Raw genomic sequence first — 22,505 nt, 5'->3', positions numbered from 1 at the left:
TGGTGTCTATTTCTCTGCACAAAGCGTAGACACGAGTAACAATTGACTTCTATGAGGGATATATTGCCCCGAGCCACCTGAGACTTAGTAAACCTCCAAGTTTCTTTCGGTCTCCTAATAAGGCCTGAATAGCAATGGGATCAGGAAATTCAGGAGTGACTGAGATAGACAGCTGTGGGGGAGGATTGTCCTGACCTGTTTAATATCAGAGTAGTCTAGCCCCTAGGCACATGGGGCCATCGTTCACCAACCATTCCAAATCACTAAACACATTATACTAAAGAAATATCATCGCAGTAATTGACTTCCCTTGTCAGGATATCCATTACACCGGCAAACGCACTGCATGCATACGTGACGGTAGCCGATCCCAATTGTGATAACATTGTAGGAGGGATTGTATATTACACAGGGAGGTTAATGATACTGCAAATTGGCTAATTAATATTAACATATAGCAATTATTGTTGGATTAATGTGTTGTCATTCCAATCTGCTTTAAAAAAAAGTTTTAAGTTGGGCAGTATTTAAAGTGGACCTGTCTCCTGTGGCAGCACAGGGAATCACATCCTCTCACACAGTAGCTAATACAATGCGGAAGAAAAAGGATTAGATGTAGGGACAGTAATGTCAGCACATGTAGTAAGTAAAAGCAAAGCCCTAGGCAGATATAAAAGACACAAATGAATGCAATTCTGTAACCAACAGTATATCATTCAGTGTATTTTTTTTTTTAATGCACGCAGTGCAAGTACCTCAATGTGACCTGGTACCAGCCTCTTGTAGTCACTGCCTCACACCTAGCAGAATTGAGTGTGAGAAGAAGAAACGGTGCAAGGAGCCAATCAGCCAAAATGCATTCTGATAGAAGAGAGTAGAGTGACAGAGAGATGAGCTTATCATTGCGCTGCTTCTCCCTCCATTGCCCAATTACAGACTGGGGGCAGGTCCAGGATGACCTGGGCTCAGAGTAAGGGGTTTGAATAGAGATGGCCAACAGACTGAGGATATCTAGCAGCCCAAAAAGTACTACAGGGGAGATCTCTGGAATGCAAGTGAATGTTGACACAAAATTTGGTTTTGTTAATTTATTTTTTAATGAGCTCTTCATTTTTTTTTTTTTTTTGTTATATTTGGCTGGGGTCCTACTTTAACCACTTAAGGACCAGAAGGATTTGCCCCCTTAATGACCAGGTAATTTTTTTGCAATATGGCACTGCGTCGCTTTAAATGACAATTGCGCGGTTATGCGACGCAGTACACAAACAAAATTTATGTCCTTTTTTTCCCACAAATAGAGCTTTCTTTTAGTGGTATTTCATCACCTCTGCGGTTTTTATTTGTTGCACTAGAAACAAGAAAAGAGCTACAATTTTGAAAAAAAAATAATATTTTTTACTTTTTGCTATAATAAATATCCAAAAAAAAAATTAAAGAAAAAATTTCTTCATCAGTTTAGGCCAATATGTATTCTTCTACAAATTTTTGGTAAAAAAAAAAAAAAAATCGCAATAGGCGTATATTGGTTTGCGTAAAAGTTATGGCATCTCCAAATAGGGAATAGATTTATGGCATATTTATTATGATTTTTTTTTTACTAGTAATGGCGGTGATTAGGTATTTTTAGCGAGATTGCGGTGGACAGATCGGACACTTTTGACACATTTTTGGGACCATTGACATTTATACAGAGATCAGAGCTAAAAATAGACACTGATTACTGTATAAATGTCACTGGCAGGGAAGGGGTTAACACTTGGGGGTGATCAAGGGGTTAAGTGTTCCCTAGGGAGGTGTTTCTAACTGTGGGGGCAGTGTACTGACAGGGAGTAGAGAGATCGCTGTTCCTGATCACTAGGAACAACAGATCTCTCTCTACTTCCCTGACAGAACGGGGATCTGTTTGTTTTTATTGACAGATCCCCGTTCTGGCTCTCTGAGGAGCGATTGCGGGTCGCAATGTCCGCCGGCCACACAGATCGGCTCTGGCGTCATGCCCCCTAGAGCTCTTAAAGCAGCCGTGCCAACCTGCCACAGTATAATGACGGCGGCTGGTCGGCAAGTGGTTAAGGAAAGTAGTCAATACATCTTAGTCCCCTGACTTCAGCAGCCTCTGACAGTAGATACTCTCTGGAACATCAGTAATGGGTACATGGGTTTTATGTCATGATGTCATGTGTAAGCACTGGAAAGACTGCAGATAACGTATGTCACACTCTGAGGAGGTCATCACGTCTTTGATGAAAAAACTCAATGTTTTCCTGTGAGATGTTTTATGGTTTATTGGAATTGATAGTGGCAACAAGTTTGTTCACATAATGAGTTGTTCACATATTGGGTGCTATCACAAAACATAATTTCAACTGTTGCTAAAGGCTGCTCATGAGAAATAAAAAATATCTACTGAGATATGCAGACAGACAGACAGACATGGAACAGCAAGCATGTAAGATGTGAAAGCAAAAACAAATTCCTTTTTAATGGCTATTTGAAGTCACATAAATATGTATGCAGTTGGCTAAACATTGTACTAATAATCTCCATTTTCCATGTCTATTGACCTGCATTGATCTGCAAAGATAAATACACCCTCAATGTAAGGGTGCATAGAAAAAATTCTTTCTATTGTAGCACTACCCTTTAGGAGCCACTAGTTAAGATGAGCCCTCTGTTATTTGCCTCGAACTCCATAAGAACTTAAGCCCCTCTGACACACTAGGTTGAGTGTACAAGGCATGCAATACCACAGAAAATCACTAAAAGTAATACCAAATGTCCAAGAAACAGGTACTGACTTCCATTACTATGGGTAACAACTGGTATCTGCACACTGCACTAACTTCGTTACTGACGTCTTCATACCCCAGTGTGTTTAGTGAACCGAACTACCGACCATGTGTGTTGGTTTTGCATTACACCCCTTGAGTAACTTTAGACCAAGTGGGAACAAAACAAAGTTTCAGAGCTTTACTTAGAAAGGTGCAAAATTAACATCTCAAAGTCCAACGTGCAAGAACAAGATTTTTCCTACATCCCGACTCCTAACTCAGGCTGCCCCAGCATACCTGCAAAGGTCCATGTATGATAAATGGAATCCATTAGTGGCATTTCCCAGTGCTGGAATCTTCAGGGATGAACCCCAGGTCTTGATGACTTTCTACATCATAGCAGTAGCAGGCAACATTCCTATGCTCTTCCTGGGTGTGGCTGTCTGATCTTCTCCTTTACGGGGTTCTCTTCCGGGCACTGGGCCTTTCTTCTCAGGGGCTCTCCATTTCGGGGCTCTCTGTTTTTGACCACTGTTCCTCATTTATATCACAGGACCAGTGGGGCCTAGCCTGACTGAATGTGCACTGACCGTAAAAATGAAAGAAACACTTTATGTTGTTCTTCTGCCGACTATCGCTGGGGCCCTGTAAGAAGTGGTAGTGCACTTGACAGTTTTAGTAAACCAGTATGTAGTATAGTTCCAGTAAAGATGCAGTATCGGTGTAATATAGGTGCAGTGTAGGTGTGGGTCAGATGCAATGACAGTTGGGTATAGCTGCAGAATAGGGTTGGTATAGTTGCAGTATATGTTTAGTAGAAGTGCTGTATAGGGCTGGTATAGATGCGGTATGGGTTGGGTGCACTTGGTGTCCTGCTCTCAGTGACTTTCTCAGTCTCTGCTAGCCATGTCAATAATGGGTGGATATCTCTCTCACCAGTTCCCAGAATACTGCTGTGGATGCTCGTTTTAAAAAAAGGTTCCCTCCTCAGTATTTTACTGAAAGCCTCCGGTGATCAATGGTGAGAAGCAGGGGGTGCAGGATGTGTAATTTGGGCGGTGCCGATCAGTATATTCTGACGGAAGGGAAATCCCCCCCCCCCAACTGTGAGCATACAATAGCTCAGTGGAGTGGGAGCAATTTCCCCCCATCCATTGAATTGTCTATTTTCGTTTAACCTGCTGATTGAAATAAGAAAATGAATCATGTATGGTCTGCCTTAGGCAATGAAAGGTAAATTCTGCAGTGTTAGCACCGTGTCTGATATGTGCTTAAATGTAGTACTATGCTTTTAAAGACTCTGTCATTTTTATAAAGAAATTAAACCATTAGATTCCTTGAAGATAAGAGACATGCAGCTAGCAAGGAGATGAATAACTAATGAGTCCTGATTGACAACGCTTGTGTCCCGCTCTGTGCTCTTGCCCATGACAAGCACCGTCAGTAGTATTACAGTAGTCAGTGCCCAAGACAAGCACCATCAGTAGTATTACAAGGGGAGAGGCATGTAAGCTAAACCTTTCCAGACACTAGTGATGAGCTTGGGTGTGTTTGCACTAGAATCTGAGCCCATGTGTGCAATCCCACTAGGAAACTATCACCTGCACTGGGCCACTCACATTCGGCCTGGGCATTCCCCACCTTGCAGCTGCATGTATACAAGGGGCATGTATACAGGCAGCTGTGGGGTGGGAAATGCCCCAAATATAGTTGGCCCCGTACGGGTTACAGCTTTTTGGCCATTGCACACACCTAGTCAGAAAATGCCAAGCTCATCAGTGACAGGCATGTACACAGTAGAACCCTGTGTGGCGATGGTAGCTTTCAGGACTTGTCTAATGGGAATGGTACCTGTTTTAATTATGTTAGTGCACAATCTAACCATGGCCGACAGACATGCTCACTACATGGGGGGGGAGTGACAGCTGGGCTCTGCCACTGCTAAACAAAAGTAAAGCCCACAAATTCAGCATCTGTATAGGGAGGAGCAGAGAAACAGAACACCAATGAAGAAAAAAAATTGTTTTTCTTCCTGAAATGTTTTTAGTGCAGTGAAAAAACTATTCAACATATTTGCACATAAGATTATGGACCACTATTGTATTTATAAATGACGAGCAAAATTAATACAATGCAGATACATTCCCTTCAACAGGCATGCAGTGACTCTGAAAGGTGTCTGTGCTTGACTGTGACTTGAGTAACTGAAAACCAAAACAAGAAAGAAAAAAAATCTTCCGGGACACAATCTGCACATCGCCCTGTCACATCAGAGCTTTCACTCCTCTTTGTCTCCCGTTTAATAGGAAAGGAATTTAATACACCCCAGTAAGTCCCTGGTGAGCATTAGACTATAATTAGAAACTATGGAGGTAATACAAGAGGCCTTTTGTCCAGAAGCATGTCAGGTTAATTTAATTAAAACTCTAACCGCCTCTAACAAAATCTCGACGCAGCCACTAGGTTCAAAGCGTTTAATCCCCAGAGATGGAATTTCTATTCGAGTGTTAATTTAACGTTGCACCATCCAGCCACTCATTAACGCTTTGTACAGTTTGCAAGTAAAACAGCAAACAGATTAGCCGCTTGGTGTTTTTTGCATAATTTGAAAATGATTATTTGCAGACAATGTACACACAGGTGATAAGTGGCAGGGAAAGGTGGAGGCTCCGCCATGCTAACACGCTGGTGCATATTAATCGGCAGGTCGAATATGATGCCCTTGCCACCCCCCAGTTAGCAGTGTTGGTTGTCATGGAAACCAAGTCGACGATTTGGCTATGTTTTTAATGTAAACTAGTATTGTTATTGTCTGATAATGTTTTAAAAACCCCATTTTGTACATGTATGATGGAATTAGTGTTGTATTGTGTTAGAAAACAATTGACGGGGCTTGGAGTTATGTGATTACCCTTTTATTAGCTAACTTAAAATGTATGTCCATCTATTACCCAAATTTACCCCCTAAACTAGGAATGCACCGATGCCAATTTTTTACGAGTACGATACTTTTTTTTTTTTTTTTAATTATTCGCCGATACATACTGCAACTGTTTTGTTTACACTTCAGCTGTTAGCAATGGTACAAAGCATTGAAAAGCTATTTACAAATTAAATACATTTTTTAAAAATGTTGCACTTTTTTCAATATGAAATGTGTAAATATTTGTTAAAGGAGTAAAAAAAATGTAATGAACAAAGCAAACAAAAAAAAGTTTTAATTATTAATAGTTTATAAAATAGAATTGAGCAAAAAAAAAAAAAAAAATCTGCAGGAAAATAATAATTAGATGGAGAAGGAGAATAAGGAGTGGTTGTTAACCCACCAATGTATTTTTTTCATAATCCTCTCTGTTTTTTACTGTAATGTCACCCTGTGACTGTGCTTTATGAAAGTAATGTTGTATATACCTTGTTTACAGAGCGCTGATCTGCGCTCATTGACCCGTCACTTCTGTCCTCTCTCGGCCCGACAGACGCAGTGGGTGGGGCCGAGGAATCCCCCCCTGACGTAAATCAGGAGGAGAGAAGGAGAGGAGAGAGGCGGCCCCGCCCACTACATCTGTCGGGCTGAGAGAGGAGAGAAGCGGCGGGTCGATGAGCGCAGATCAGCGCTCTGTAAACAAGGTATATACAGCATTGTTTTCATAAAGCACAGTCACAGGCGGCCATTACATTAAAAAACTGAGAGGATTATATTAAAAATAAACAGTAATTTGAGCAGCAGGATGGGAGGGGGCAGCCTGAACACAGAGCTGTAAGGCAGAGAGGGGGGAGAGCACACAGGAGACACAGAGCAGGCTGCGGATGACGGAGGCACATATTCTGACTCTGGTGTCAGAGCTCGGCAGCCCTGATATATCGGAGTCAGCGTACAGGGGGAGGGTAGAAACTGGCACGATCAGCCAGGTATTACAGGTGATACAGGGGGCCAAATGACACAGCCATAGGCGTGCACAGGGGGTGTGCCGGGTGTGCCTAGGCACACCCTAATCACTCTTGCAGATTCCCCCTACTGCCCAGGCTTCCCCCATGTTGCCCCTTTTCCCCTAGCAGTGATGCCGGCTTCCCTCCTCTCCTCTCCATCCAGTTGCTGTGGAGGATGTTTCAGAATTGAGAGCGGGGGAAGGGGCTAGTAAATATATAATTTACCTGTCCCCTCCAATTCTAAATGAATGCAGGGAAAACACTCACTCACTGTGTTCATTCATAACTGAAGCACAGTAAACTGTTTACTATGCTTCAGTTTGTGAATGAACAGGAAGCCACTCAGCACAGAGCACTTCCCATTTATTCACTGCCCCCTGCAGGTGAAGCTGCAAAGAAAGACGTGTGTTTGAGCTTTGGGGTGCACACCCTAATGCAATAGGCTGTGCACACCTATGGACACAGCACACGCATTGTGCTGTTCAACATGCTTTAAGGGAACAGGATCTTTTTTGCGTTAACAAACACTTTAATTAAGACTGATTAAAGTAAATTAAGGGTTAATAAGGAGTTAAACAGAAGATCATTTAATAAATTTTTTTTTTTTTTTTACTTGACAGGTTGCTTAAAGCGTAACTTCGGTTATGTTTTTCATTATTCCATTTATTAACTCTTCTCCCCTTGTTGTTTTAACTTTGGATAGTAACATTTTTTTTCTGCCAGTAAATACCTTATACAGCCCACTTCCTGTTTCTTGTCTGGTAAAAAGCCCAGACATATGAAATCATGCATATCTATCTCTCTCTCTCTCTCTCTCTCTCTCTCTCTCTCTCTCTCTCTCTCTCTCTCTCTCGCAAGGAAGGGAGGGGGTGAGTCATAAGAGGGCCAATGAGAGCTGCAGAGCTGGAGGTGTACCACTGTGTGTCTGTGTAAATCCAGGAAGTGAACAGGCAGCAGCTTCAGCTGCCCACAGTTAAAATGGATGCAGCCAGACTTAGTGGAGGGAGATTTCTGCAGCATATTTGGCAAGCACAGAATCCAGTATATATAAAATAATATGCAAAATGGTTGGAGGGAAGCTTCAGAATGGCAAAGATGTTTTTTTTACAAATTATGTAAGGAGACTTCAGTTCCTCTTTAAACTGACTTAATTTGCAGATCAAATTTATTTCCTTTGATCTGTAGATGAATAAACAGAAAGATACAAAAAGAAACAATGTTTCTTTTTATCTTTCTATTTCAGTGGCTGAGCAACATTCATTAACATTGCCCGGCTGCTTTTTTTTGACAACTCCAATTGCCGGGTCTTCCTTTACACTTCAGCTGTCAACAGGGAAACCCCACTGACAGCTGAATGAGTCATCGGTTGTTAAGGATGTGGCGGCCCTGCTTCTTAGAGCGGTAGTAAACCGCTGAAAACAAAAACAAAAAAAAACCCTGCAAGACAATGGCATAATGTGCTAGTATGCATTGCATACTAGCACATTATGAAATACCTTAGAATGAAGCCCCCCACAGCGGCACCCGGTCACCGCTAAGAGGGCTGACATGTTCCCCCGGCATTTCATCTGGGTTAGTGGGCTCCAGCTCTCTGAGTGGCCGGAGCCGCGATGAGGTCATTCCCGCACATGCGCGTGGGAGCCCTCGGTTCCGGCAAGAACCTCTGAAGTATGCCGGACCTGACGTCAGCGGCTGCATGCAGGGTGAATATCTCCTAAATGGTGTATGTTTAGGAGATATTCATTTTACCTACAGGTAAGTCTTAGTATAGGCTTGCCTGTAGGTAAAAATCACAAAGTGGGGTATACAACTACATTAACAACCAATAATTGCCATCTTTTTTTTTTTTTTTTTACAAAGTATCGGTTTCAGGCACAACCCTACCCTAAACATTGCCCTTGTCTTATACAGTATGCTTCGGCTTTTTTTAAATTTTTTTATTTTTTTACCTTTTAGCAAGAAACAGTCAGTTACTACTGATATAGGAACGCCCCCAGATCTACATCTCCTAAGAGCTTTTTCCCTACACACAGTCACAGCAAAAGCATTTTGCTAGGAAATATATCGATGTATGCCTGCGGAGAGAGACAGGGGTGGGGATAGGTGGAGTTCTGGAGTCTAGACTGTAGGTCTAACAACACTGATTGGGAGAGATTGTGTTTTAATCACTACACAGGATGTTAGTAGCTAGTTGGAATTCTGATGGATCAACAGGTCTGTACTTTCATCATTTTTAAAGGGAAAAAGCATTCTTAACCACTTCCGGACCGCCGCACGCCGATGTACGTCCAAACTTTGCCGGTGGATATCTTTGTTATGGCAGCAGCTAGCTGCCATAACCCCGGTATCCCCATTTTCGTGCAGCGGTTGGCTTTCTGATAAAAGTGGACCCTTCGGCGGATTCGCCGCGAGATCACTTTTATTGGTGGTGGGAGAGGGGCCCCCCTCCCACCGCGATCTGGTGCCCTCCGCCGCTTACCGGAGCCGTCTGTAGCGGCCTGTGCCTGGAGACGAGTGAGGCTAAGAAGGCGCCCACTCGTCTCCATGACACTGCTGGGCGGAAGCGACGTCAAGAGGTCCTGTCATGCTTTTTTCTATTACAAGGGATGTTTACATTCCTTGTAATAGGAATAAAAGTGACACAATTTTTTTTTTTAACAGTGTAAAAATATATAAAATAATGTAAAATAAATAATAAATTTTTTTTTTAAAAAACCCCCGTCCCGACGAGCTCGCGCGCAGAAGCGAACGCATACGCGAGTAGCGCCCGCATATGAAAGCGGTGGTCAAACCACACATATAGCCGCAACCGGTAGAGCGAGAGCAATAATTCTAGCCCTAGACCTCCTCTGTAACGCAAAACATGCAACCTGTAGAATTTTTTAAACGTCGCCTAAGGAGATTTTTAAGGGTAAAAGTTTGACGCCATTCCACGAGCGGGCACAATTTTGAAGCGTGACATGTTTGGTATCAATTTACTTGGAGTAACATTATATTTCACAATATAAAAAAAATTGGGCTAACTTTACTGTTCTCTTATTTTTTTTATTCAAAAAAGTGAATTTTTTCCAAAAAAAGTGCGCTTATAAGACCGCTGCACAAATACGGTGCAAAAAAAAGTATTGCAACGACCGCCATTTTATTCTCTAGGGTGTTAGAAAAAAAAAATATATAATGTTTGGGGGTTCTAAGTAATTTTCTAGCAAAAAAAACCTGTTTTAAACATGTAAACACCTAAAATCCAAAACGAGGCTGGTCCTTAAGTGGTTAAAATGTACTGAATGTTTTTTTTTATTTTGCCCGGACAAACACTTCAAGTTATTAACCAGTTGTGGACAGTGGTAGTATGCCCTGTCCTTCTGTCCTGTTGCCAATCCCCCCACTTGTCCTTGTTGGCAATTCCCAAATGTCAAAATGACAGCAGGGAGTTGCTGTGTAAATACAAAAGCTGTTCAGAGGTAAGATTAAAAAAAAGTAACATTGTACTTTTGCACATATTTTGTTTCACTCATCTGCATATGCATCTGCATGTTAAAGCAACCAGACAAGTAAAAAAAAGTTTTTGCCTTGATGGGTGAATGTCAATATAGGGAAATGGGTGTTCCCAGACAAACTGTAATTGCTCTAGGTAATGCCCACATGGGCTGCCGAACCTTCATGATTGAAAGAACTGCAATCTAATAAATGAGAGGGACGGGACAGAGTCTATCAGGCTGGGGAGGAGGGGGCTAGATCGGGGGGTTCTTAACATGGGGCCCATGTACCCCTAAGTGGTCCATGGGTGGGATTTAGGGATCCGAGAGGGTAATATAAAAATGTACATTTACATTCACTATACAGTCCTCCCCCTTGCCCCAATCCCATTGAAAGAATTTAAAGAAAATGCACCCTGCCACTGCTTTTAGTGCTGACCGCTGTGTCCCCTAACTTGTTGTTGGCCCATGTTTACTACATAAATTTGTATCATCATTCTATGCAGAACCACTATCTTGTGCCACTCCATAATAGCACATGCTAATGTAGTAGTATTAGTACTGTAGTAGTAGATTTGAGCAGATATAAAATTTTGTTTAACCACTTGCCCACTGGGCACTTTCAGCCCCTTCCTGACCAGGCCAGTTGTCGGCTTTTAGTGCTGTCGCACTTTGAATGACAATTGTGCGGTCATGCAACACTGTACCCAAACAAACAAAATTTTTATCATTTTTTCGAGACAGAGCTTTTTCTGGTGGTATATGATCACCAATGGGCTTTTTATTTTTTGCTAAACAAATGAAAAAGACAGAATATTAAAAAAAAAAAAAGCAATTTTTCTCCTTCACTCATATGCACTGATAGGCTGCACTGATTGGCAATAAAAGGCATCACTGATGGGCACTGATTGGCAGCACTGGTGGGCATAGATTGGCATAACTGGTGGGCACTGTCTGCAATTATCACCAGGACACTGATGATCAGTGCCCTGATTGTCAGTGCAGATGTCCCCTGTGTGGATTTGCTGGTTTTCGGCTGTCCTCATGTGATGTCAGCATTAGGGGATAATTGCCGGCAAATCCTGTTTACATTGTGATCAGCTGTGATTGGACACAGCTGATCACGTGGCAAAGAGCTTGCGTGATTGCCTTTTTACCCCAATCCAAAGGATGCAGCGATCTCCGATGCCCACCGCAAGGGGCACACAGGCAGCGTGAGCATGGGAGGACATCATATGACAGCCTCCCGGGAAAGTGCGGCCACACTGTAGCCGACATTCGACTATAGCGGGGTTGTGAAGGGGTTCATTTGCTGTATTTCTTTTTTGTAATGAATGGACATTACTTTTTGCATAAAAAGGAGTGATTTCTTTGTTAAGATTCTTTACTTTATTTACATTTGTGTATGAGATATATATATATATATATCAATTACATTTCAGTAAAATAAAGTGCATAGATTAATTACATGCAAAGTTGTATTAATGTGAATATTTCTGGGGAACGGTTTCATGGCTTTCATCATATTTCTTTCTTTTGCAGGTGTGAAGGTGCACCTGTGCTTCCCTCCAGTTCTGCAGGCAGGGAGTGCTGTGGCTCCCTTCATCCCTCTTCACTGACATGCAGAGCATGAACTCCTTTGACTTTGAGGAGCTAGCCGAAATAGGTATGTAATTTAAAGGGAAACTAGTTGATAGAGATAGAGATTATTTTCTAGCACTGCCTTAACCCTATTGGGCATAGAGTTCACCAGAGCTTCACAGGTTGCCACTGGAGTCCTCTTTCACTCCTCCATGACAACATCATGGAGCTGGTGGATGTTAGAGACTTTGCCCTCCTCCACCTTCCATTTGAGGATGCCCCACAGATGCTCAATAGGGTTTAGGTCTGGAGACATGCTTGGCCAGTCCATCACCTTTAACCTCAGCTTCTTTAGCAAGGCAGTGGTCATCTTGGAGGTGTGTTTGGGGTCCTTATCACGTTGGAATACTGCCCTGCGGCTCAGGCTCCGAAGGGAGGGGATCATGCTCTGCTTCAGTATTTTACAGTACATGTTGGCATTCATGGTTCCCTTAACTCAATGAACTGTAGCTCCCTAGTGCCAGCAGCACTCATGCAGCCCCAGACCATGGCACTCCCACCACCATGCTTGAATATAGGCAAGACAACTCGTCTTTGTACTCCTCACCTGGTTTCCGCCACACACGCTTGACACCATCTGAACCAAATAAGTTTATCTTGGTCTCGTCAGACCACAGGACATGGTTCCAGTAATCCATGTCCTTAGTCTGCTTGTCTTCAGCAAACTGTTTGCGGGCTTTCTTGTGCATCATCTTTAGAAGAGGCTTCCTTCTGAACCCCCGCCCCTTCAACCTCTGCAGCAATGTTGGCAGCACTCATACATCTATTTCCCAAAGACAATCTCTGGATATGATGCTGAGCTTGTGCGCTCAACTTCTTTTGTCAACCACGGTGAGGCCTGTCCTGAGTGGAACCTGTCCTGGTAAACCACTGTATGGTCTTGGCCACCGTGCTGCAGCTCAATTTCAGGGTCTTGGCAATCTTCTTATAGCCTAGACCATCTATATGTAGTGCAACAATTCTTTTTTTCAGATCCTCAGAGAGTTCTTTGCCATGAGGTGCCATGTTGAACTTCCAGTGACCAGTATGAGAGAGTGAGAGCAATTACACCAAATTTAACACACCTGCTCCCCATTCACACCTGAGACCTTGTAACCCTAATGAGTCACATGACACCGGGGAGGGAAAATGGCTTATTGGCCCCAATTTGGACATTTTCACTTAGGGGTGTACTCACATTAATGGCTGTGTGTTGCGTTATTTTGAGGGGGCTGCAAATTTACACTGTTATACAAGCTGTACACTCACTACTTTACATTGTAGCAAAGTGTAATTTCTTCAGTGTTGTCACATGAAAAGATATAATAAAATATTTACAAACATGTGAGGGGTGTACTCACTTTTGTGAGATACTGTGTGTACAGTAGGGACTGAAAGTTTGGGCACCCCAGGTAAAAATGTGTATTAATGTGCATAACGAAGCCAAGGAAAGATGGAAAAATCTCCAAATGGCATCAAATTACAGATTAGACATTCTTATAATATGTCAAAAAAAGTTAGATTTTATTTCCATCATTTACACTTTCAAAATTACAGAAAACAAAAAAATGGTGTCTGCAAAAGTTTGGGCACCCTGCAGAGTTAATATCTTGTACTGCCCCCTTTGGCAAGTATCACAGCTTGCAAACGCTTTTTGTAGCCAGCCAAGAGTCTTTCAATTCTTGTTTGAGGTATCTTTGCCCATTCTTCCTTACAAAAGTCTTCCAGTTCTTTGAGATTTCTGGGCTGTCTGTCACGCACTGCTCTTTTAAGGTCATAGATAGATTTTCAATAATGTTGAGGTCAGAAGAATGTGAAGGCCATGGCAAAACCTTCAGTTTACGCCTCTTGATGTAATCCCCCATGGATTTTGAGGTGTGTTTAGGATCATTATCCATTTGTAGAAGCCATTCTCTCTTTAACTTCAGCTTTTTCACAGATGGCATCAAGTTACCATCCAAAATTTGCTGAAATTTTATTGAATCCATTTTTCCTTCTACTCGTGAAATATTCCCTGTGCCACTGGCTGCAATACAACCCCAAAGCATGATTGATCCACCCCCATGCTTAACAGTTGGACAGAGGTTCTTTTCATTAAATTCTGTGCCCTTTCTTCTCCAAATGTACCTTTGCTCATTCCGGTCAAAAAGTTCTATTTTAACCTCATCGGTCCACAGAACTTGTTTCCAAAATGCCTCAGGCTTGTCTATATGTTCATTTGCAAAGTTCAAACGCTGATTTTTGTGGTGAGGACGTAGAAGAGGTTTTCTTCTGATGACTCTTCCATGAAGACCACATTTGTACAAGTATCTCTTTATAGTGGAATAGTGTACCACAACTCCAGTGTCTGCCAGATCTTTCTGGAGGGATTGTGCAGTCAAATGTGGGTTTTGAATTGCTTTTCTCACAATCCTGCGAGCTGTTCTGTCTGATATTTTTCTTGGTCTTCCAGATCTTACTTTAACTTCCACTGTTCCTGATGACTGCCATTTCTTAATTACATTCCGAACAGAGGATATTGACATCTGAAAACGCTTTGCTATCTTCCTATAGCCTTCTCCAGCTTTGTGAGCGTCAACTATTTTCAGTTTCAGTTTTCTAGACAACTGCTTAGAAGAACCCATGGTGCTGATTGTTGGGGCAAGGTCAGATGAGTCTGGCCATTTAAAACCTTTGAGATTGATATCACCTGGTCTTCCCAGTCGATGATTGAGAACAATCCATGGCACTGGCAGGTCTCAGCTTTGCAAAGGGGGCAGTGCATGCTATAAATTCTGCAGGGTGCCCAAACTTTTGCAGACGCCATTTTTTTCTTTTCTGTAATTTTGAAAGTGTAAATGATGGAAATAAAATCTAACTTTTTTTGATATATTATAAGAATGTCTAATCTGTAATTTGATGCCATTTGGAGATTTTTCCATCTTTCTTTGGCTTCGTTATGCACATTAATACACATTTTTTCCCTGAGGTGCCCAAACTTTCGATCCCCACTGTATATTTTTATATATATATATATATATATATATATATATATATATATATATATATATATATAATACACACACACACACACACACACACACAGTGGGGATGGAAAGTATTCAGACCCCCTTAAATTTTTCACTCTTTGTTATATTGCAGCCATTTGTTAAAATCATTTACGTTAATTTTTTTTCTTCAGTAATGTACACACAGCACCCCATATTGACAGAAAAACACAGAATTGTTGACATTTTTGCACATTTATTAAAAAAGAAAAACTGAAATATCACATGGTCCTAAGTATTCAGACCCTTTGCTCAGTATTTAGTAGAAGCACCCTTTTGATCTAATACAGCCATGAGTCTTTTTGGGAAAGATGCAACAAGTTTTTCATACCTGGATTTGGGGATTCTCTGCCATTCCTCCTTGCAGATCCTCTCCAGTTCTGTTAGGTTGGATGGTAAACGTTGGTGGACAGCCATTTTTAGGTCTCTCCAGAGATGCTCAATTGGGTTTTAGTCAGGGCTCTGGCTGGGCCATTCAAGAACAGTCACGGAGTTGTTGTGAAGCCACTCCTTCATTATTTTAGCTGTGTGCTTAGGGTCATTGTCTTGTTGGAAGGTAAAACTTCGGCCCAGTCTGAGTTCCTGAGAACTCTGGAGAAGGTTTTCGTCCAGGATATACTTGGCCGCATTCATCTTTCCCTCGATTGCAACCAGTCGTCCTGTCCCTGCAGCTGAAAAACTCCCCACAGCATGATGCTGCCACCACCATGCTTCACTGTTGGGACTGTATTGGACAGGTGATGAGCAGTGCCTGGTTTTCTCCACACATACCGCTCATAATTCAGACCAAAAAATTCTATCTTGGTCTCATCAGACCAGAGAATCTTATTTCTCACCATCTTGGAGTCCTTCAGGTGGTTTTTTAGCAAACTCCATGCAGGCGTTCATGTGTCTTGCACTGAGGAGAGGCTTCCACTCCCACTTTATGGCCACTCTGCCATAAAGCTTAGACTGGTGGAGGGCTGCAGTGATGGTTGACTTTCTACAACTTTCTCCCATCTCCCAACTGCATCTCTGGAGCTCAGCCACAGTGATCTTTGGGTTCTTCTTTACCTCTCTCACCAAGGCTCTTCTCCCTCGATAGCTCAGTTTGGCTGGACGGCCAGCTCTAGGAAGGGTTCTGGTCGTCCCAAACATCTTCCATTTAAGGACTATGGAGGCCACTGTGCTCTTAGGAACCTTAAGTGCAGCAGAATTTTTTTTGTAACCTTGGTCAGATCTGTGCCTTGCCACAATTCTGTCTCTGAGCTCTTCAGGCAGTTCCTTTGACCTCATGATTCTCATTTGCTCTGAAATGCACTGTGAGCTGTAAGGTCTTATATAGACAGGGGTGTGGCTTTCCTAATCAAGTCCAATCAGTATAGTCAAACACAGCTGGACTCAAATGAAGGTGTAGAACCAGCAAAGGGTCTGAATACTTAGGACAATGTGATATTTCAGTTTTTCTTTTTTAATAAATCTGCAAAAATGTCCACAATTCTGTGTTTTTCTATCAATATGGGGTGCTGTGTGTACATCAATGAGGAAAAAAATGAACTTAAATGATTTTAGCAAATGACTGCAATATAACAAAGAGTGAAAAGTGTAAGGGGGTCTGAATACTTTCTGTCCCCACTGTGTGTGTATATGTGTATATATATATATATATATATATATATATATATATATATATATATATATATATATATATATATATATATATATATATATAATATATTATCCCATGGTGTTCTTGTAACTCTTTCAGAGCTGCAGAAAGATGAGGAAGAACAGGCGCAGTTGGGTGGAGTCCAAGTCACGGATGATGGAACCCGAGAATTTAATGATGCCAGTGTAAATGATCCCTACTATGACATTGCCCGTCATGGTATAATTCATGTAGCGGGTAAGTTGTAGACAACAAGTGTGATATGAGCAGATGTGTGTATGCACTGGTAGGTAAAGTAAAGGTACTGGAATGCATTCACTGACTGGCCATCTTTAGGGTACAGTGGAACCATTACTATGTGTGATGTGGCAAAACCATTAAGAGGCCTATCTAATCTCCACTTAAGGACCCATTTTGAGGCGTGGGTTAACTGCAAAAGTCGGGAGGAAAATTATCTGCTGGATAGTGACTGCATCTTTCAGACGTAGTCACCGTTCATAAGCGCCATTTTAGTCAGGCAGTCACAGTGCGGATTACTGTTAGCAAAATAAGAAAAAATTTAGATGTATGGTGGCTTTTACAGTAGTACAGAATATGAATTCCATTCATGAAAGTTGTACAGAGAACCAAAATTATATATTTTATCAAATTCTGTTTGCTACTTGCGTAAATTATTTTGTAACCAAACAGCCTTGGGGCCCCCTATGGTTTCTGTACCCCGGAACAGTCACATAGTCTGTTATAGGTATGTCCTTAGGGTACAGACTCGTTACTGAGTTTCATATTCATGAAGCATCAGAATGACTTTTATAAATGGGTTTCAGAAATTTGTTTACAGCACACATTGCTGTACCAATGCAAACATATATACCAATACTCTCTTTTAGTTAATCAAAACACTGCTTCTAAAATTGACACTTCTTGGAATGTCAGATCATTCAGCCTTGGCGCTGCTCACACCCCCTGGTCGTACGTCACTATGTTCTCTGTGATAGCACAGTGGCGGTTCGCGGGAGCGTCTCTCCAGAACATCAGACCAAATTTAATCTGCAGTGTGTCCTATACATAGACTACACCTCCTTATTCATTTGTATTATTATTAACAACATAAATGTGCATTTGCCCAAGATCGCACGGGGGCTATCCCAGCACCACATTACTTGACTGACAGGTCCATAGCTGTTGGGGTCATTGAAGGAGACATGATGGCTGCACCAAAAAAAGGAAAAGGTGTATGCACATAAATCATATCATAAAATGTAAAAAATTTAAATGACATCATAAAATATAAATATATAACAGAAGTAGCAGTTGTGATGGCTGCACCTAGGATCAAATAGAGAGGGTTTATCACAAACGAATAGGGTTACCCTTGCGTGTATCACATGTATATTGGGAATGTGTGCAGACTTAGGCCCCATTCACACTAGCGCGTTTTTTGATGCATTTTGCATTTTGCAGAAATGCACGGGAATTTTTTAACATGGGTTCCTATGGAACATGTTCACATCAATGCTTTTTTGTATCTCCGCGTTTTTGGAAAGGGTCGGGGACTTTTTCTCATGCAAAATGCAGCGTTTTGCATGTAATGGTTTTCAATGGACAAGCATCAAAAACGCAAGTGCACCTTTTTTGCAGCGTTTTTGATGCGTTTTTGGTGCGTTTTTGGTGCGTTTTTGCCGTTTTTTTTTTTTTTTTTTTTTTTTTTGTAATTTTTTTGTAAGACTGTAAAAAAAATGAAAAAAAAAAAAAAAAAAAACGCAAAACGCAAATCGCGGCAAAAACGCCGCTAAAACGCGGCAAAAACGCGGCTCAAAAACGCGGCAAGCATGAAAAAAAAACCTCCAAAAACGCTCAAAAGCAACATGCATAGGTGTGAATCGAGCCTAAGACCTGGTTCATACCTATGCCTTTTTTGGTGCTTTTTGCTTTGTGCAGAGACCCGCTACAGTCCATTTAACATGGTTTCCTATGGGGCACGTTCACATCTATGCTTTTTTTCAGCCGCTGCATTTTTGGAAAGGGCCAGGGACTTTCTTAGGCCCCGTTCACACCTGAGTGATTTTCTACTTGAAGCTTAATGCTCAACAAGCCAAATCCCATTCATTTCAATGGCCCCTGTTCAGATCTGAGCGTTCTGTCGCCTGTAGCAAAATGCCTGAAGTTCAAAAAAGTACATGAGCTTCTTTTTGGCAGATTACAAGTGCTTTTGGTCCCATAGACTTCAATAGAAACACCTGACTTGAATGTTTTATGAGCGGTTTACGTGCGTTTTCTGCTCAAATAGCAGCTCTCCACCCCTATTTTAATCTCCCTCTCCTCCGACTAGTGCTTTCTATTGGCTAAACAAAAACACCCAAAGTTTTAAAAAGCTTGTAAAAAGCTGCAAAAATATTAAAAAAACCACCAGTAAATCGATATGCTCAGATGTGAATGGAGCCCTAAATCCAAAAACGCAGCTTTTTTTGGTTCCATAGACTTCAATGGAGAACCTGCAGAAAAGCATGTAGTGCATTTTTGCCATGATTTTGATGTAATTTACATTTTTTACTCTTCTATTTTTTTGCCAATTTGTTGTTGGGCAGATTAAAAACCGCAAATCGCGGCAGAAAATGCTCTGCATGCTTTTCTGCAGCTTCTCCATTGAAGTCTATGGAACCACAAAAGCAAAAAAAGCACAGTTTTTGAATTTAAAGTCCCTTTCCAAAAATGCAGCGGCTGAAAAAAAGCATAAATGTGAACGTGCCCCATAGGAAACTATATTAAATGGATTGTAGTGCGTTTCTGCAAAAACATACCTCCCAACTTTTTGAGATGGGAACGAGGGACACCTATCAGCAAAAGTATGCAGGCATAGGACACACCCCTGCCACGCCCCCTTAAAGGAGAATTGTACAAAAAAACAAGATTGGTTAAACCCACAAGTGCTTTTTTTTACCACTACTATTCCTTTATATTGGCTTTTGGAATTTACAAATACAGCAATTTAGAAATCAGATGAAAGGTTTAGCACTGGGAAACACTTTTTGACAGATAAAAAGTGCATTTTATATACATCTATATATATCAGACCAAAATGAGGGACAAATGAGGGGGGGAATGAGGGACAGTGGGGAGCTATGCAAAAAGCACCAAAAATGCATAGGTGTGAACCAGGCCTTATAGTTAGTCAGTGAAATAAGATTTTGGTACAAGCTGCTATAGACAGGGTCTCTTTCTTTAACCACTTCAGCCCCGGACCATTTGGCTGGCCAAAGACCAGAGCACTTTTTGTGATTCGCCACTGTGTCGCTTTAACTGAAAATTGCGCAGTCATGCGGCGTGGCTCCCAAACAAAATAGATGTCCTTTTTTCCCCACAAATAGAGCTTTCTTTTGGTGGTATTTGATCACCTCTGCGGTTTATAAACAAAAAAAAAATAGCGACAATTTAAAAAAAAAGGCATTATTTTTTACATTATGCTACAATAAATATCCCCAAAAAATATATTAAAAAACATTTTTTTTCTTCAGTTTAGGCCGATATGTATTCTTCTACATATTTTTGGTAAAAAAATTGCAATAAGCGTTTATTGATTGGTTTGCGCAAAAGTTATAGCGTCTACAAAATAGGGGATAGTTTTATGGCATTTTTATAAATTTTTTTTTTACTAGTAATGGCGGTGATCAGCGATTTTTATCGTGACTGAGACATTATGGCGGACACATCAGACAATTTTGACACATTTTTGGGACCATTCACATTTATACAGCAATCAGTGCGATTAAAAATGCATTGATTACTGTGTAAATGTGACTGGCAGTGAAGGGGTTAACCACCAGGTGGTGCTGTAGGGGTTAAGTGTGTCCTAGGGAGTGATTCTAACTGTGGGGGTGAGGGGCTGTGTGTGGCACATCACTGATCACCGCTTCCGATTACAGGACTAGGCAGAACGAGGAGATGCTTATTTACATTAGCATTTCCCCGTTTTTCCTCTCACTCTTTAGGCCCCTTTCACATGACCGGACCAATTGAGTCCACTTGTAATGCCATGTACACACGGTCGGACATTGATCGGACATTCCGACAACAAAATCCATGGATTTTTTCCGACGGTTGTTGGCTCAAACTTGTCTTGCATACACACGGTCACGCAAAGTTGTCGGAAAATCCGATCGTTTTAAACGCGGTGAAGTAAAACACGTACGTCGGGACTATAAACGGGGCAGTAGCCAATAGCTTTCGTCTTTTAATTTATTCTGAGCATGCGTGGCACTTTGTGCGTCGGATTTGTGTACACACGATCGGAATTTCCGACAATGGATTTTGTTGTCGGAAAATTTTATAGCAAGCTCTCAAACTTTGTGTGTCGGAAATTCCGATGGAAAATGTGTGATGGAGCCTACACACGGTCGGAATTTCCGACAACAAGGTCCTATCACACATTTTCCGTCGGAAAATCTGACCGTGTGTACAGGGCATTAGTTTCTCAGGCAAACCCATTTAGACCCTCCATTGTCCTCCATGGAGCAGCAGGTGTAAATGGACATGTGTCCAATCTGATCTGCTAAAAACAGACAGATGGGTTCCCTATCCGTCTAGTGCAGGGATAGGCAACCTCGGCCCTTTAGCTGTGGTGAAACTACAAGTCCCATGAGATATTGCAAGGCCCCGACAATCACAGACATGACTCCTAGAGGCAGAGGCATGATGGGATTTGTAGTTTCACCACAGCTGGAGTGCCGAGATTGCCTACCCCTGGTCTAGTGGGTTGGATCGATGGCAATCGAGTATAAACGGACAGGTGGCTCATATACATCCGACTGCCCATAGAGAATGGGCTATGTCTGCTCTGCAAACAGATCAGCCATCTGCCTGCTCAGTGAGGATCAGCAGACAGACTCCCACTGAGCATGCGGATGCCCCATGTGTAAGGTGCCTTATTGGAATGCTTTTTATACATACATGTGGACCTGGTAGTGCATACTCACACTAGATGCATTGTATGTAAACCATCACAATGAGCTCTTCTTGTCTGTTCCCTTTTGGTCTGCTCAATATACATTCAAGGGTTTTGTAATATTTGTTTGATATGTACAAAAAATACCTGTTGATTTTGACCACCACCACCACCTTCTTGTGAAGTGATACCTTCCTGGGCTCTCTGCCTGTGTATAAGGGGTTATGGTGATAAGGCGGGGTAAGGAGATGAGGAGGGGTAAGGAGATAAGGAGGGGTTATGGATATTGGGGGGTTGGGGGCGGGGGTATTGGGGAGGTCTGTGTTCTTTGTAATCCATCAGAAATTATGTAGCCAGGGCTGACAACACATGCTTAGGAATTCAGAGCTGTGTTGTCATGTCAAAGAAGAAGGTAGGAGCACACTGGATTTATGTCACGTCACCATTTTTCTGCACTTGGCATGATTGAAGGGATACAACATGGGGAAATGTGCATGTATTCCAGAGATGTATGAAATGTGTTTTTGTTTTGTTTTTTTAAATTTCGACTCGACCAACACTATATTACATAGGAAAATCATTGGTTTTAGTAGGACCAATTCCCACAAATGAGTTGGGAAAAGCAAATTGCATAGTATGCATATTGGGTGTATAGAGCTGCTCTTCTTATTTAAGGCAATTCAAGGCTTTCAGAAACGCAGTACAGTGTGTCAGGTTAAGAAATGTTAATATATGAATTATTGAGTCCTTACTGTTTGTTCATAGCTGGTTGTCACCTGGAAATGTATCCACAATTCATGCAAATTTGCTTCTAATCCCCATATTCTTTGTGGGGAATTAAAGTAGTATTAAACCCGAAGGCAAACACTTATTATATTTCAGCTTACCAATTTGTAGATGTGATGGCTGTATTAGTTTCCTTGTATAGGCTTTCTCTCCTGCATTTTCATCTGGTGATCTAGCCTTTAAGGCTGTTGTTTTTCACAAGCTTAAGCTCTCTAGCAGAATGTATCAGTTTACATGCATGAGACAAACCACTTAACGTAGAACTATAGTCAAAACTTTTTTTTTCATTTTGGCTAG

The 22,505-nt window shown here is 41.6% G+C and overlaps 1 protein-coding gene across 3 annotated transcripts in view; it reads left to right on the top strand.

The window, feature by feature from the left end:
• The window catches only part of ARHGAP8 (Rho GTPase activating protein 8), a 157,531-nt gene that overhangs the window by 15,112 nt on the left and 119,914 nt on the right, over nt 1–22,505 (top strand). For all 3 annotated transcript variants that reach the window (XM_073621928.1, XM_073621931.1, XM_073621932.1), the window contains exons 2-3: nt 11,711–11,834; nt 16,583–16,720. In XM_073621928.1, coding sequence (XP_073478029.1) covers nt 11,789–11,834; nt 16,583–16,720 — 184 coding nt within the window. In that variant the 5' untranslated portion in view covers nt 11,711–11,788. The remainder of the gene's footprint in view (nt 1–11,710; nt 11,835–16,582; nt 16,721–22,505) is intronic.

This window comes from Aquarana catesbeiana, linkage group LG03, assembly GCF_042186555.1.
Source record: "Aquarana catesbeiana isolate 2022-GZ linkage group LG03, ASM4218655v1, whole genome shotgun sequence".
Classification (NCBI taxonomy): Eukaryota; Metazoa; Chordata; class Amphibia; order Anura; family Ranidae; genus Aquarana; species Aquarana catesbeiana.
The sequence above is the reverse complement of the archived record's forward strand: the minus strand, read 5'-3'. Positions and strand labels throughout refer to the sequence as shown.